General features: G+C 42.5%; 1 protein-coding gene across 3 annotated transcripts in view; it reads right to left on the reverse strand.

The window, feature by feature from the left end:
• The window catches only part of ADAMTSL1 (ADAMTS like 1), a 542,967-nt gene that overhangs the window by 107,722 nt on the left and 417,403 nt on the right, over nt 1–17,842 (reverse strand). For all 3 annotated transcript variants that reach the window (XM_072154046.1, XM_072154056.1, XM_072154066.1), the window contains one exon: nt 8,548–8,674. In XM_072154046.1, the coding sequence (XP_072010147.1) occupies nt 8,548–8,674 (127 nt within the window). The remainder of the gene's footprint in view (nt 1–8,547; nt 8,675–17,842) is intronic.

Below are 17,842 nucleotides of genomic sequence, written 5' to 3' on the forward strand. Positions count from 1 at the left end.
TCCTTAGTAATGACACACAGCAGTGATGAAACCCTCTAGAAGGGGTCCGCAGGGTATATTGAAGTATGCTGGCATCAAGATGGAGAGAAAATATATTATACATTTAAGTATATACTGTATAAGTACTGTTAAATATTAAACTAGGTTTAATATTGATTTTAAGAGGTCTTATGTCATTAAAGGACCTCTGTCATACAGAGGACAACTGTCCCTTCATTTTTGGGATTGGTGGGTATAATTAGTTAAACCTCCACCAATAAATGTTATAACGTATGTTAATGATTTTCCATACAATTCTGGGATTGTAGTAACATTTAAGGCAAGCACCATCTACATAAAGTTAAAACATCTGTAAATATAATGGAGACTTGTATGTAACGCCTAGCCAAACACTAAGGAAAGAAATGTTAAGTCACAAAACTGTGGGAACTCTGATCTTTAAGGACATCTACCTCCATGATGAAGGATTATAAATCAAGCACACGTACTGTATATGCAGGTGTGTGCCCCGTACGGCAGGATCAGCTCTTCTTTTAGCTTCTTATGCCCTGGTTACTTACCAAAAAAAGGCTTTTCATGCAAATGAGCCTGAGCAGCTTTGGGATCCATCGGTGTTAATAGAGCCTGAAGCCCCTCAGGCTCATTTGCATAATTTTTAAAGCTTCAGCAAAAGAAGTTCAAATAAGAGCAGATCCTGCCATAGGGAGCCGCACACCTGCATGTCTGTGTGCTTTCCTTGCACTTCTTCATCAGGGCGGTCGATGTCCTTCAATATGCTTAAAATGTTCTCACTGCAAAACAAATTTCAGCTTCTTTTATGGTCAAGACATTTAATTTTATTCAAACAACATCCATAAAGCAATTGCGTTCACTAATCCTTAGATAGTGAGCATGTGAAAGTGGGAGACGCTTTAGAAACAGATCCAAGACAGTCTGAACATCTCTGAACAATGAAACCTTATAGTTAGAAGTCAGTATAAGATAAGGAAATATTCAAGCTGTAACAAGATAGTGAGAAATTATATTTCAAACTGAAATTCAAATTTTTATTGTGGCCTTGGTAGTTTTATGCTAAACCTCATCAGTGCCTTTATGTAAATGCAAGTGTTAATGTAAATTAGCTGCATTCCTTCAGCGAGTTATAATAAACATTATAAATGATTTATAATAGTAGATAATTATTAGATTTTCCTCCACTCGAAAAACCGTGAACAGTCCAGCGAAAGTGCGATCCGCCACCCTTAGTACCTAAGCCCCAATGTTCCTTAGTGAGTCCTCTTCGCTTTGCCTTCACCTTATTTAATTGAATTTCATGGTTATGATCTACAGGCGGTCCCCTACTTAAGAACACTCGACTTACATACGACCCCTAGTTACAAACGGACCTCTGGATATTGGTAATTTATTGTACTTTAGTCCAAGGCTACAATGATCAGCCATAACAGTTATCAGGTGTCTGTAATGAAGCTTTAGTGTTAAGATTGATTCTTATGACAACCCAACAATTTTAAAATCCAATTGTCACAGAGACCAAAAAAGTTCTGGCTGGGATTACAATGATAAAATATACAGTTCCGACTTACATACAAATTCAACTTAAGAACAAACCTACAGACCCTATCTTGTATGTAACCCGGGGACTGCCTGTAGTTGCAGTGAACCATGAGCAACGGCCTGTTACAGGACATTCAAGTCAAGTCAAGGCAGTGTTCAATTCTCTCATTATAGATATAATAAATTCTCAAATTTCAGTGAATGATGAGATCTTGTTTGTGTTTTACAATTTAATGCACGTCTAGATAAAAATTGATAAAGCACCTATTGCAAAACACGTGTCGGGGCATTCCTATGTGTGGTCCCATTTGGTATGGTATTTATGTATTGTTATATTCTCAGTTTTTGCATGTCTGCTGTCCAATGCCTTTTAGTCTTGTATTACAGTGCATTGATGTTTTAGGGTATCCTGTATGACTATTCCACCTACCTAGTGGCTTAAGTTCAGCCATCTATTCTGCCACACATAGTTTTAATATATTGTTGTTTGTCCAGTGATTGCCTTTATTGTGTATTTACATTGCATAACCTTAAAGGAAACCTACCACTTGAAGTGGCAGGTTTCTGATGGAAATACCGAGCACCAGCTCAGGGTGAGCTGGTGCCGGAGCTTATTTTTGTTAGTGTTTTAAACCGCGGTATCGCGGTTTAAAACACTTTTTAAACGTTATAGCCGGCGCAGGTTGGTACGTGCTCGGCGCTTACCATGCGCGCGGCTCTCCTTCACTTCCTATGTAGCCGCGCCGAGCGCGTACCTCCCTGCCCCGGCTATAAAGTTTAAAAAGTGTTTTAAACCGCGATACTGCGGTTTAAAACACTAACAAAAATAAGCTCTGGCACCAGATCACCCTGAGCTGGTGCCCGGTATTTCCATCAGAAACCTGCCACTTCAAGTGGTAGGTTTCCTTTCATAAAGTATTTCTTTGTTGCATATATATTTCTGGGAAGTGTTACATCACTTAGGATCAAGTTGTTGGTACATATTCATTACCTGATTGTGGCTGTTCCTCCTGCCCACAACAATTGGGGTTATTAGTTTTGTATACATCTAGATCAGGGGTCTCAAACTCGCGGCCCGCGGGCCAACTGTGGCCCGCGGGACAATATTTTGAGGCCCCCACCTGGAAAAGCACCACCCGCCGTGTATTCATGGCGGCGGTCGGGTCACGCTGCATGGAGAGGGCTCACGGGCTGAGCCCTCTCCATAGCCGGTAAGTCTTTGCTGCATATTGCAGCAAAGGCTTACCGGTAACACCCGCGATCGGTGCTAGCACCGATCGCGGGTGTTTGCACAGCGATAGCTGCCGGCAAAGCTGCCAGCAGCCTCAAAAAGATAGCGGCGCATGGGCGCCGCCATCTTACCTGGGATCGCCGCTCCCCGTGACGTCTTCGGAAGACCCGAGGCTATTTCGTTTTAACCCCTTCATTACAATGTGCTGATAGCACATTGTAATGAATGAGGAGGAAAATCCCCATATACTGCCATACTGCAGTATGGCAGTATATGATAGGATCGATCAGACAACCTAGGGTTAAAGTACCCTAGGGAGTCTGAAAAATAGTATAAATAAAAATACAAAAAAGTTTAAAAAAAAAAAATTATAATAAAAAAACCTAAAATTTCAAATCACCACCCTTTCCCTAGAACTGACATAAATATAAATAAACAGTAAAAATCATAAACACATTAGGTATCGACGCGTCCGAAAATGCCCGATCAAAATATGATAACGGTTTTTCACTGCTTTTAACCCCGTAACGGAAAATAGCGCCATTTTGAAAAATATAAAAAATCTATAAAAAGTGATCAGTACAAAAGGTCGTACAGTCCTAAAAATGATATCATTGAAAATATTATCAAATTTCGCAAAAAAATACACCACCCACAGCTCCGTACACTAAAGTATGAAAAAATTATTAGCGCCAGAATTTGGCAAAATCAAAAAAATAAGTTTTGTACAGGAGGGTTTAATTTTTGTAAAAAACATTATAAAATCTATACAAATTTGGTATCCCCTTAATCGCACCGACCCAAAGAATAAAGTAGACATGTCATTTGGGACGCTTGGTGAAAGACGTAATATCCAAGCCCACAAGAAAATGGCGCAAATGCGTTTTTTCACCATTTTCATTGCATTTGGAATTTTTTTCCCGCTTCCAAGTACATGGCATGGAATATTAAATACCATCACTGTGAAGTGCAATTTGTTACGCAGAAAACAAGCCATCACACTGCTCTTTACGTGTAAAAATAAAAAAGTTATAGATTTTTGAAGGTGGGGAGTGAAAAATGGACATGAAAAAACAGGAAAGGGCCCGTAACCGGTTAATCCCCTTCCCTCCGGTACTTGAAGAAGATGAAGTCGCCGCTCTGAACGCCCTTGGTGCAGGTCAGAGCGGCGACTTCATCTTCTTCGATGGGAGGGACACGGGGAGGCAAGTACCGGGGGGGAGGGGGGGCGATGGAGTGTCCCTGACTGGGCTCAGTGCGGTAGGAGCTTGGGACCCCTCGGTGCACAGGACGCGTTCATAGAGAAAAAACATGTCTCCCAGCTCGGGGCTTTCCTTGCGCTGGGAGACGCCATGACATTTGAATCTGAATAATGCTATTTTGTAAGTGCATTTTGTGTGGAAAACTTGATGCGGCCCAGCCTTACCCAGAATCTACCTCAAGCGGCCCCCAGGTAAATTGAGTTTGAGACCCCTGATCTAGATAAAGGCAAATTATCAAACTAAATATTCCCCAGGATGAGAATTTTTTTTTCAGCTTCCAATTCCTGTAAGCTGTATTAGAAAAGTGTTTATAAGGCAAGAACACGTAGAACTGTGCACTTATAATAGCTATGAATATTAAAAAACTACAGTACTTACATAAGTGTGCATTCTTTAAATGTTTCATTGTGAAGATCTGGAGACTGTAGCATATAGTAAATACAAGTAAATACATTCCAATACAATTACAATACACCAGTAAAAAATTCCCACAAATGGCAATGCTACCCTGAACAATTTCTTCCGTAGAGCTTACAAGCCTGACATACTCTCCATTGTCTTGCATTTGCCCAAGACTTTGTATACCAGAAACCTCCCCATATTACTATAATTGCTATTATTGACTGAAATTGGCTTTTTCTCTATGAAAAAAACAAAAATCCTCTTGTTTGTTTGTTTTCATTTGATAATTTATATTCCATAGTATACTAGTATGGTCCACATTATTTTCCTTTGTAAACTGCCCATGCATGTATATATTTTTCATTAAACAAAGAAGTAGATGACAACCATTCTAGACATTATTTTATCTTCATGTTTTGGTTATCTGGGCATTACTGTTAAGCCCATTGATTATTTATTTTGAAGGGTTTAATTTTTTTTTTCTTATTACTCTTTTAACAGTAGAATTTGCCATGCAATGAGTACACAATTATTTGTTTCTCCTCTAACGTAGTCCAAATACTGCATAGTGTGTTTATTTATTTATGGCCATGTATTGGGTTGGGATTTCTTATTAAAGGGGTTTTCCCACAAAACTAGTTAGGCCCTATCCACGTTCTGATTGGTGGGGGTCTCAGTGATGAGTCCACCACAGATCATGAGTAGGGGATCCAATGAAGTCTGAGGTACCACCGCCGGACCCCTCGTCACTCCCCAAGATGAGCGAAGCAGATGGCCGCCCATGTCAGTTCTGCTCCAATCATCTCTACGTAGCTAGTGGAGACTGTCGAGCGCTGATATGGCCTTACTTGTTTTGTGGGAAAACCCCTTTCGTGAGACTGGTTCTGCATATATGTACATAACAGGTTCTTTTTCTGTATTTTTATTTTATGCTTTCTGATTTTATGCATTGGGTTGATTAGCTATATTCTTTTTAACTTACTAGAGCTTATGAAGCCGTGATGGGTCACATGTGTTGCATGTGATCTTGACGAGGGCCTTTTAAACTCCAGTTTTTGAACAGCTGATAGATTATGAGTAAGGCACTGCTGAATTAAGCTTAGCCGAAATGCTTAGATATTACCACCTCTGGTTTTGTACTTGGACTACTACTGGATTACTATTTTAAAGAATAAAGGATTGAAGACTTGTTGCAACCTGTGATGTGATTGACTAATGTAAGTAACAGTAAGCCTTAACTTATAATCTAATCTGCCATTGACTTATATGACAAGATAGATAAGTTGCAGTAGCAACACTGTAATACTAGGGTTAAAGTCCAAGATAGCGGCAGAACACTTTCTCCAAGGCTGCACTTAAAAGCAGTCCAAAAAGAAAAGTACGGAAGCAGCACTCCAGAAGGTAATTTTGTGAACCCATAGAGAGTTGTATAATACAACATTTTTAGCTCCTCCATTATGATAATGGCTCCTTGGAAGAGCTGAAATGTTGTATTATACAACTGACTATGGGTAAATAAAATTACCTGTTTGCATTTTGGAGTGCTGCTACCGTGGATACTTTTCTTTTTGGACTTATAAGACTAGTAATAACCATGCTGAATGATCCAATTCAATGTAACCTTTTGTTTACAGAGTGATTTAATGTCCTTTGTAGTTCCAGTTACAAGGTAAAGAAAGGAAGTAGTGAGTGGAAACAAAAGATGCTAGGAGTGAGCTAGGAAGGTTCATGTGGCTTCAGTATTAAGCAGGTCTGGAATACATTTTCTGAACGTCCTTCAATCAGGCTGGACTGGCTGTTTGTGAGCAAGTGAAGCATGAAACTGGCACACAGTATAGTCACAATTGCATCCCACAAATATTTACACTTTCAAAGAATTCTTTACAATTGCGGATAAAAAGGGAAGCAGACCTTGCAATGGCCAAGAGTCCTGGGAAATGCGTACACATATTAAATTCTCCCTTTTTGGCTTGCATTTCTCAGGCTTTGTTGATTTTTACCACTGCTCTGTCTACCTATTGCAAATAGAAGAAACTTGATAACATCAGAATTAGTCTTAAGTAGTAAAATGAATGGATAAAAATTCAGGATTTATCACAATGAGGAGGGATAGCTAACTCAGAAACAATCCTGTTTTTTGAAGTGTGTTGTCATAAGAAAAGGGGCACTGTCATTTTAGAACTAATACTTCAAGTCACGTGACTAAAATCCTCCAAATGCATTACTAATATTATGCTAGCATTCTGAAATCTGGCTTACAAGCCCTGAAATAGGCGCAATTCCTGCCATGCGGCCAGGATTTGCACCTATTTCCCCCATCACGGCCCCTCATCGCCAAGTGAAGGGGGAAGTGCCGTTAGCTCAGTGGGTTCCTGCCCCATGCCTGCGTACTGTCTGTAGCCTGCATCTGTTTAGGATTGAGCTGGCATAGAACTGCTCTGCTGGTACAGTGCAGCGTTACCACTCAGCAGGTTTACCAGGAGGCCGAAGCCTTGGGGGGATACCATCATACTGGTGCACTTAGGGCACATTTATCATACGCTGGCATAAGTCATATGGTTTGAAGTCACTGGGCTAATTTGTAGAAGATATGCGATACATTTATGGTATGGCAAATGATGCTTCTTTAAAATGCTAAGGCCAGCTTGGTACTTTGCCTTATTCCACAGACCCAGCACAGTGCAGGTGAAAGCAGACCTTGCATTATAGTAAAATATGATGCAAGAAGTCCCTGCCTGCCAGTGGAACAGAAGCGCAGAAATGTAATATTTTGGCAATCTAACATGGTGGGGAAGATGGAACTCCTTGCATCATGTTTCACTTTGACATATGGACTGTCCCGTGCACAGTGCTCAGTTCATGGATTCTGACCAGTATATGTTCTCATTTTCACTAACTGAGTGTGTTCATGTGAACCTGGCCTTACATGTAATGTGGATATCTTACTGGCAAAAAATTACTTTACAATTAGAATTTCCACCAACCATTTGGTTTCACAATGATCTTTTTTTGGTCGTCTGTTATATTTCTCATTTCTTTTGCATCCACTTCTGATTTGGGCTTAAAAAGCAACATAAAAACTACAGTATATTTATTTAAAAAAACACAGCTGGGGAGACACTGTACGGAATCTGCAAAGATTCCCAAAGCACATTTGCAGTTGTTGCAATAGGCATTTTTTCAGCAACTGAATGTTTAAAGCAGACGGCAAACATTTTACAGAAAATGAGTCCCCATGTATCCACAGATTAACAATGGAATATCACATACAGTATTTGAGTAAGTTTTGTTAGATCTAAATATTATCCAAAATTGGCATGACTTATTCCAGTCAAAATGCTTGTTTTATAACAACTAAGCAATGTTTGTAAGGAAACATACAGGTGTGGGGTCCATAATAGAAATGTGATTTCTTGGAAAAGTTTGTAGGAAAAATATTTGTGGCTAAACACACTTAGATGGCTATAGCCTTCCTGAGTCACACTTCAGTAAGGCATAAGCTGCACTCGAGTGTAATTACAGCCAGATGGATCCACAATGCACCTTATACTTTAATGGCTACAACACAACCTGGAAAAGGGTATAAACTGAAGTCTCCGCTAGATATTAAATCAAAGAGTAATATTTATGCTGAGAAAGCTTAGGACACTTTTTTCCATGATTACTAATAAGCCATGAAATATGTGTGATGCAAATAATAAACTGTCTTCAATCTCGACCCAATGAAGGTTGGGGATACTGCTACCTACAGAAATGCAGTATGGACTCAGCATGGACCTCAATTTACTTGAACAATTACAAACACCTTATTTGCAAACAAAAGGTAAAACCATATTATATTTCACTAATACAAGTCAGAAGTCCATCTTTCTGGAACACCACACATGATAAGCCAATCCTGTTCAAAACCTGTTTTCATCTTGCCACATCGTGTCGCATGAAGTCATAAAGTTGAAATAGAATTTGGGTTCAAAGAGCTACAGCACATATACTTTTTGACAAATTTTAAAGGTGTCAAAAATATTGTTCTGTTTTACCCCCTGTATAGACCTCTGAATTACACATAGTGATAAAAAAGTGCATTCATGTTTCACTTACATCTATTTGAAGAGAGCTGTGATTTGTACTGCCCTCGAACCAAGCGACATGTTGACCCTTCTCCATTGCAAACTCCACAGTTGTCCTCTTTTGCAGTGCTTCCTAACTGGTGGTCACAACCAACAATCTGCCAAAGAAGACATGAAAAAATGTTAGTGTGCAGGACATTCTTTTATTTCCTCAGGAACCAGTAGATAATGGTACAAACCAAGTTTCTTTCTGGACCAAAAGCTATATTTCTACTAAGCATTGCTTTTGTGTTGTGCATGCAGTAAATGGTCTTACCAGATCAAATAAAATGCATAGTGAATTTTTATTGGTTATCATAAATAACCATTCATTGGCTTACTTGGATATTTTACCATATTTACAAGCAGCACACAGAAAGAGAGAAAATGGTCAAAGTATGCACTTCATACTCAATATCCATTCAGTGGATACTAGGGACTTTACATTGTTAGGCTACATTCACACTGCCATATGGGGGACGTATATACAGCCAACGTATATATGCCGTATATACACCCCCATAGACAGCAATGGGCTCACAGCGCCATATGGGAGTGGGAACTGCACCGTACCGTTTCATAGCTGGGAGAAAGATAGGTGATGTCCTATCTTTCCCCAGAATACAGCGTTGTGCGCGATACATCGCTATGGAGAGGGGCAGGGGTGAGTGGCACTCACGTGGCTACGGTACGGCGGGCACACATCGTGTGAGTGAAGCCTTGGACTGGCATTTTATATACAGGTGGTTCCCTACTTAAGAACACCCTGCTTACAGACAACACCTAGTTAAATATGGACCCCTCTGTCCCCTATGACCTTTCGGTGAAGCTCTCTGGATGCATTACTATAGTACCAGACTGCAATGATCAGCTGTAAGGTGTCTCTAATGAAGCTTTATTGCTAATCCTTGGTCCCATTATAGCAAAAAATTTTCAATTGTCACTGGGGCAGAATTTTTTTTTTTGTCTGGATCTACAATTATAAAATATACAGTTTCGACTTACATACAAATTCAACTTAAGAATAAACCTATCCAAATCTTTAAGAAATCTATAGGTGTAAATGTAACAAGCTTAGGCTACATGCACATGTGTTCCCATTGAAGAGCATAAATAGTGCTCCCCAGTTTGTGGCCCATTTTGGGGTCACTCCCCTCACCCATGTCCATAGGAAATGAGTATCAGGGAATAGGAATAGAATGTGCTCAAAAATGTGCACGCACCGAGCCTCACTGCAGCATGACCATACACAATAGAAGTCAATGGGTATAGTTTTAACTTCTCTTTTACTATTCTATTTAACTGATTTGTTCAAAACTCGTCTTCTCTAACTTCATAGATATTATAAAAGCAGAGAATACAGAGGAGTGTAAAATTATAGAACTCACTATAGAATATATAAACTATATACCCATGTCACTGTTTCACTATATAATTTAACAAGAAAGCCAAGCAGGCATAACTTACATGGGTCAATGTAAATGCTCTGACAGTAAAGAAATGACTATGATGACTACTGTATACATTTCAATGATTTCCCGTCATTCTGCCCTAGACTGTAGATATCCAGACAGTCATCATTATTTGTCAATCATAACATACAGTCATTATGAGGATTAAGTGCCAGAATTACTATACCAGGAATTGTTTTTACAGACAGGATATTGCTATACATTGTAAAAAAAATCAAGGAACAACATATTTGCAGGTGTCTGTGATTCTGCAGGTGGCTCAGTAGTGACACATTATTGTACATTAAAACTTTGTAAGAAATCTCTATACTAGACTATAGGAAATCATTCATCGACTTTTACAGCACTTGCTAGAAAAAATAAAGACATAATCATACCTCCCAACCGTCCCGTTTTGGGCGGGACAGTCCCGTTTTTTAACCCTTGTCCCGCCTGCACGGACCGTTAAGTGAAAGTCCCGGTTTTTTTGCGGTTTCACGGATTTTTCCGTTTTGTCCCGCCCCCGAGTCCCGCCCCCCCCCGAGTCCCGCCCCCGAGTCCCGCCCCCGTCCTGCTCAGGATACAGAGAAGCCAGGGGGCGGGGTACAGCGTCCTCCTCCTCTCCAGCTCCCGGGCTGTCTGCTGCAGAGCCGGCACCTCCCCCATCCCCTCCCCTGGGAGGCAGAGCCCTCCCTGTCCTCAGGCTGCCACTTGCAGGCACATGGATGGATGGATGGATGGAGCAGTGCAGAGTGTCATGTTCTCTGCACTGCCCCTGCACAGCAGCCCCAGGGGATCATCCTCCGTGCAGGCAGGAACTCTCCAGCACTGCTACATCAATGGCTCCCTGCCCCCACCTCCTCCTGCTCCTCACTGAAGTTCGTCTGATGAAGCAGAGCCGAGTGTGTGCAGCTGCTGCAGTGTGATAACAGGTACTCTACAGTGACTGCAGGCAGCAGCTAAAGGGTTAAACACTTTCCTCCATAGACCCCCTGCCCCCATCCCTAACCCCCCCAGTGCCCTTCTATTCTGCTTTTATTGTACCATATACTTAATCCCTTAACCCCTTAAGGACGCAGGGTTTTTCTCTCATTTCTCGCTCTCCAACTTCAAAAATCCATAACTTTTTCATTTTTCCGTGTACAGAGCTGTGTGAGGGCTTATTTTGTGCGTAACAAATTTTACTTTCCCGTAATGTTATTTATTTTAACATGCCGTGTACTGCGAAGCTGCAAAAAATTCCAAATGTGGAAAAAAATTTTTAAAAAACCGCACATGTCACGTTCTTGTGGGCTCAGTTTTTTCGACTTTGACTGTGCACTCAAAATAACACCTCAGCTTTATTCTTTGGTTCGGTGCGATCGCGGTGATACCGGATTTATAGGTTTTATTGTGTTTTAATACATTTTCAAAAATTAAACGCATGTGTGCAAAAAAAAAAAAAAAAATTTTTGCCATCTTCTGACGCTAATAACTTTTTCATATTTCGGTGCACGGAGCTGGGGGTGGGGTCATTTTTGGCGAAATGAGCCGACGTTTTCATTGCTACCATTTTGAGGTCTGTGCGACATTTTGATCATTTTTAATTTCATTTTTTATGTGATGTAAAAAGGTGTAAAAGTCGCATTTCGGACATTTGGGCGCCATTTCCCGCCTCGGAGGTCACCGCCGCCCGTAACCGTTTTTATATTTTGATAGATCGGGCATTTTGGGACGCGGCGATACCTAATATGTCTGTGATCTTTACTGTTTATTATGTTTTATATCCGTTCTAGGGAAAGGGAGGTGATTAGAATTTTTAATATTTTATAAATTTTTTTTATTTTTAAAACCTGTTTTTTCTTTTTTTTCCACTATTTCTTAGACCATCTACGGTACATTAACCCTAGATGGTCAGATCGCTCCTACCATATACTGCAATACTTCTGGCTCATTGTAACGAACCTGCAGAAGCCATGTAGCCTCGTGTCAAAAGAAGACCCGAGGCTACCACGGCAAACGATCGCCGCCCCCGATGGGCACCGGGGCCCCCGGGGGCACAGCGATCGTAAAAAAGACTTTGCCGGCGACAATGACCGACTGCGGTTATTAGCGGTGGGGGTTTTCTGCAACATGCAAAACCCCCCACCTTGTATGAAGAAGACTCAGCCCGTGAGCCCTCTTCCTTATACTCTCTGCGTCGTAGAGCTACGGCGCAGAGCGTTAAGGGGTTAAAGGGGTTTTCCCACAAATACAAGTTAGGCCCTATCCATAGGACAGGGCTTAACCTGCTGATGTGTGGGGGTTTCAGTGATGTGACCCCCATAGATCATGAAAACAAGGGGTCTGTTGGGGTCCACATAAGGTCCATGTCATCGCTCTATGACGGTAATGGAGCAGAATGGTCATACACGGCCGTCTGCTCCATTACTCTGACGGAGCGATTTTTGCGTTTCCATATTTCACTCCCCACTTTCAAAAATCAATAACTTTTTTATTTTTCCACGTACAGAGCTGTGTGCGGCCTGTTTCTGCGTAACAAATTATACTTCCTAGTGACAGTATTAAATATTCCAGGCCCTGTACTGGGAAGCGGGAAGGAAAATATCAAATGTGTTTTTTATGGCTTTCACTGCGCGCTCAATAGGACTCCTCCCCTTTACTGCGCTCCATAGGACCCCTCCCCTTTACTGCGCTCCATAGGACCCCTCCCCTTTACTGCGCTCCATAGGACCCCTCCCCTTTACTGCGCTCCATAGGACCCCTCCCCTTTACTGCGCTCCATAGGACCCCTCCCCTTTACTGCGCTCCATAGGACCCCTCCCCTTTACTGCGACAACGAGCATGTCCCCCCCCTAGACAACGAGGATTTCCCCCCCTAGACAACGAGCATTTCCCCCTGCTAGACAACGAGCATGTCTCCCCCTGACCCCTAGACAACGAGCATGTCCCCCCCCAAGACAACGAGCATGCCCCCCCCCTAGACAACGAGCATGTCCCCCCCCCCAGACAACGAGCATTCCCCCCCCTAGACAACGAGCATGTCTCCCCCCGACTCCTAGACAACGAGCATGTCCCCCCCCTAGACAACTAGCATTTCCCCCCCCCCCTAGACAACGAGCATGTCTACCCCTGACCCCTAGACAACGAGCATGTCCTCCCCTGTGGCTGCGTGCCCTTTTTTGTGTGTTTGTGTTATTTTTGTCTTCCAGGACCGTGCCTGCTGTGGACTGCTTCGGATTCGAAGGATTACGTCTATGACCGACATTTCTAACAAATAAAATGGTCAACGAGGGTGTGTCTGCGTCTTTTGTTCAATAAAATTTTCTGAAAACGGTGTGATTATTTATTTTTTTGCGACACTCTTCATAGTTTGCCGTAGTAGTGGTGCCGGCTAGATGACGGTGCTCATTACTAAGGGCTGGCCTTAGTGTTTGCCTTAATTTTTTTGGCAAATTTACACTAACGCCCATACCATTACCCCGGTACCCACCGCCACCAGGGGTGCCGGGAAGAGCTGGGTACAAACCAGTACCTGACCGTCTATAGATGGTCAGGTGTTGGGGCGGCTGCAGGCTGTTATTGTTGCGCTGGGATAGCCCCCTAACAGTGGCCTATCCCAGCTCAGTAATGGCAGGCTGCTGCTGCTTTTTTGTATCTGGCTGATTTGAACAATAGGGGGCACCCCATGCCGTTTTTCCCCCCCATTTTTTTGTAAAAATGGGGGAAACAGCCTGGGAGCCCCCTTTAAAGGGGGGACCCCACGCATATTTTTGTCAAAAATTTGAAGAAAAAACGGCATGGGGTGCCCCTATTTTTCAAATCAGCCTGATACAAAAAAGCAGCAGCAGCCTGCCATTACTGAGCTGGGATAGGTCACTGTTAGGGGGCTATTCCAGCGCAACAATAACAGCCTGCAGCCGCCCCAACACCTGACCATCTATAGACGGTCAGGTACTGGTTTGTACCCGGCTCTTCCCGGCACCCCTGGTGGCGGTGGGTACCGGGGTAATGGTATGGGCGTTAGTGTGAATTTGCCAAAAAAATTAAGGCAAACACTAAGGCCAGCCCTTAGTAATGAGCACCGTCACCTAGCCGGCACCACTACTACGGCAAACTATGAAGAGTGTCGCAAAAAAATAAATAATCACACTGTTTTCAGAAAATTTTATTGAACAAAAAACGCAGACACACCCTCGTTGACCATTTTATTTGTTAGAAATGTCGGTCATCGACGTAATCCTTCGAATCCGAAGCAGTCCACAGCAGGCACGGTCCTGGAAGACAAAAATAACACAAACACACAAAAAAGGGCACGCAGCCACAGGGGGGGACAGGCTCGTTGTCTAGGTGGGGGACATGCTCGTTGTCTAGGGGGGGACATGGTCGTTGTCTAGGGGGGGACATGGTCGTTGTCTAGGTGGGGGTACATTCTCGTTGTCTAGGTGGGGGTACATGCTCGTTGTCTAGGGGGGGGTACATGCTCGTTGTCTAGGGGGGGGCATGCTCGTTGTCTAGGGGACATGCTCGTTGTCTAGGGGGGGCATGCTTGTTGTCTAGGGGGGGCATGCTCGTTGTCTGGGGGGGACATGCTCGTTGTCTAGGGGGGGGCATGCTCGTTGTCTGGGGGCGGACATGCCCGTTGTCTGGGGGGGACATGCTCGTTGTCTGGGGGGGACATGCTCGTTGTCTAGGGGGGGGCATGCTCGTTGTCTGGGGGCGGACATGCCCGTTGTCTGGGGGGGACATGCTCGTTGTCTAGGGGGGGACATGCTCGTTGTCTAGGGGAGGACATGCTCGTTGTCTGGGGGGGGCATGCTCGTTGTCTAGGGGAGGACATGCTCGTTGTCTAGGAGGGCATGCTCGTTGTCTAGGGGGAGTGGAATATGCCCCCCAATTATATACATAAATATACATTGGTGCCAGTGGATGCGTTGAAGGTATGAGCAGTGGCGTGGCCAGGGGGTGTGGTTAGGGGGCGTGGCTAGGGTGTGGCTTCTGTGGGTAAAAAAATCGCCGCGGCGCGCTTCGCGCGCCGCCATTTTGTCCCTCTTTCTCCTCCACAAAAGTTGGGAGGTATGACATAATGTAAATTTACACACACATTCTTATATGCACAACATATGCTCTGGTCATTTATGGTGGTCACTGCTCCTGGTCACCTGGTTTGTTATCTACCTGTATTTGAGCCCTTGTACTGGAAATCAGTGAAGTTTTAAGGCAAGCCAGGGGGACATGCCAGTGATCCATCAGCTTACTATAAAGCATGTATGCACTTCCATTACTTATAGATTTACCGCATTTTTCCCCTATTATATTCTTGACCTTGGATATATATTTTAAGTCAACACAATGTAAAAGTACACCTGACAGTGCAAAAAAGTTAGTTTAAAACATGAGCTGTCACATGCAATGAGATCACTGCCAGATGGCAAAAAACAGAGCCCTGCATGACTCCAGAGAAGTCGGCCTCAATAGCCATGACAGTTTTTTCACCACTTGATTAAACATCTTTATTTGTACTTGTGTCAAGTATTTAGCAGTATACTTTGCAGTATACATTGTTTTTGTACATGTTTGTTTAACTGCCTCTTCTAAGGTCTGACCCTTTCTTTCCCAGAGAGAGTCCCTCATTGCTTCTAGCCTCGGGCAGTCCAACATCCTTTAGCTACTGCTGTACCTTGGCTGACCTTATGCAACTGGAGATGATGAGGCAAGAAGAAGGATGAGGCAGTGGCACAGGGGGATACCATGCAATTAACATCCCTGAGCGAAAGCAGTGGCTTTGTCATTGTGCTCAGAAGTGTTCTTCATCATGCTGTGTAACGCGTGTGCCCTGAGACTAAAACTATAATCTAAACACAACCTTTGTTTTACAGTGTGTTCCGTGATTCAGCTGAGCTACATCATGTCATGTGTCTTTCACTCTGACCAAAGAACAATTTGTTTTCAATGTTCTCATTCATAACAGTGACACTGTATATATACATATTTCATGAATAATTGCCTTATAGAGAGTCTTGGAATAATTGCTTCTAAACTTACACTTGTGAGATCATCACACCTGCAGTATGTAGAATTCATGACGTTTATTTGGACTGGGAATGACTACGTTTTACTGTCCAAAAGCAAAAGAAAACATACTTAAAATTCTAGTCAAAGTTATTCTGGTAATAATATACATTATAACAGTAAAAAAAAACTTGGGCTGAGAAACATGGACATCCTACAGATAGCGATAACATATGATACTGAGGTTCTCAGACCATTCATATATGTACTTATTTCACAAGATGACAAGACATCATCTAGCAGACAGGGTTTAAAGGGATTCACCTTCTCAGCAAACTCCTGAAAGTGCCAAGATGAAGACAAATCACACGTGTAAAACCATTCAGCATACATAAAAAAGACAATGTATAGTAAGCTTTTAACATATCTTATCAGGGGCAATTGGTATTTGGTATCTTTGCACCAGGTTTTAAGAATTTGTTAGAGGAACTGATATACGCATTTGTCTATTCAACATGGAAGTTGTTCCTTCAAGATTGGTGGCCTTCCTTAAAGTATTCAAGCTTGTTTGCTCCAAAATATATCTTGCATGCTCCTTCAGTCTCTAGCTACCCTCTTGGGTGTATGATGTAGTGAGTGCAATTCACTAAAACTTGAAAGGCGTTTCAATGACGGTTTCATGATACAATCCATGATACTGACACCTTGACCATCTTGGGTCTTTGTTTTGTTACCCATAACAGGAAAGCTTTTTTAATCAATCTGATTCTTGTCACAAAATAATGTTTTAAAAAATCTAGATTGTGCCCATAATATATCAGAATTACCTGATATATCGGATGTTTTTATAAGGAAAGTTTCTGGAATGAGTGGTTTACTCATTGTCCCAGTTTGGGCATCTAATGATCTCTTTTCCTTGCATGGTAGCTATGTAGGGCTGCTACACCTCAGTGCTCATTCCCTGGAAAAGGAAAAGAGCTGCACTTACCCAGCATGGTCACTAAGTTGAGGGAAATTTCTGGTTTTGTCTCTTTTGTAGGCTCCAGCAGAAGATCTCAAAAGGAAGCAGTGGCATACCACCAAGATCCATATGTCACAAGATTCATTTCTCCATTAGGCAGAAAGATGCTTTGCATTGCTGCTGTGCATTGGCCAGATGAGTCATTTAAATGTTTTTTGCTAGTCTATGTAAGACTCACCACGTGGTGATATTGAGTGACCATCTTATTATCACCAAAAGAATACCTCACAAATTTAAACTGCCAGCCTAATACCCTAATATCCTACACCAACCCTAAACCCACCAGTCAGTGCCACAATGGGTCTTTGCTCCAAGTCTCAGTAAGGAGGAGAAGTGGGCAGATTTTTTAGCAGTCCAACAGTTGTATGGTACGACATTGAGGATTCACTGCCGAGGTGTGCTGTCTCTTATATGGACTGGACAGCATGAGGAGGTAGTAGGAAATGTATATATACCATCACCATTATCATACCAACAACCAATTTGGCCCGAGAAATCAGCTTCATGCGCTGATGGGATCTCTTGTAGCAAACCTTGAATCAATGAACTGACATGCTGAGTTCAGTTTAGAGGTAGGAGGTTCTGTCTCGTAAAGCCCACCGGTGCATGGAGTTAGTTTCTAAAACTAAATTTGCATTACCACTAAAACCCCTTCATGGAAACACAATCTAATCGACAGACTGCAGTAAAAACCCACATCAAAAACATATCTTCCCAATGGGTCTGGATTCTGCATATTGTTTATTTTTGCTGCAGATTCAGGTTCCAGAAAGAACTCCACCTCCCTGCTGCAGAAAAAACTGCATCCTAAATCCACAGCATAA

The sequence above is a fragment of the Engystomops pustulosus genome, chromosome 1, assembly GCF_040894005.1.
Source record: "Engystomops pustulosus chromosome 1, aEngPut4.maternal, whole genome shotgun sequence".
In the NCBI taxonomy this organism is placed as follows: domain Eukaryota; kingdom Metazoa; phylum Chordata; class Amphibia; order Anura; family Leptodactylidae; genus Engystomops; species Engystomops pustulosus.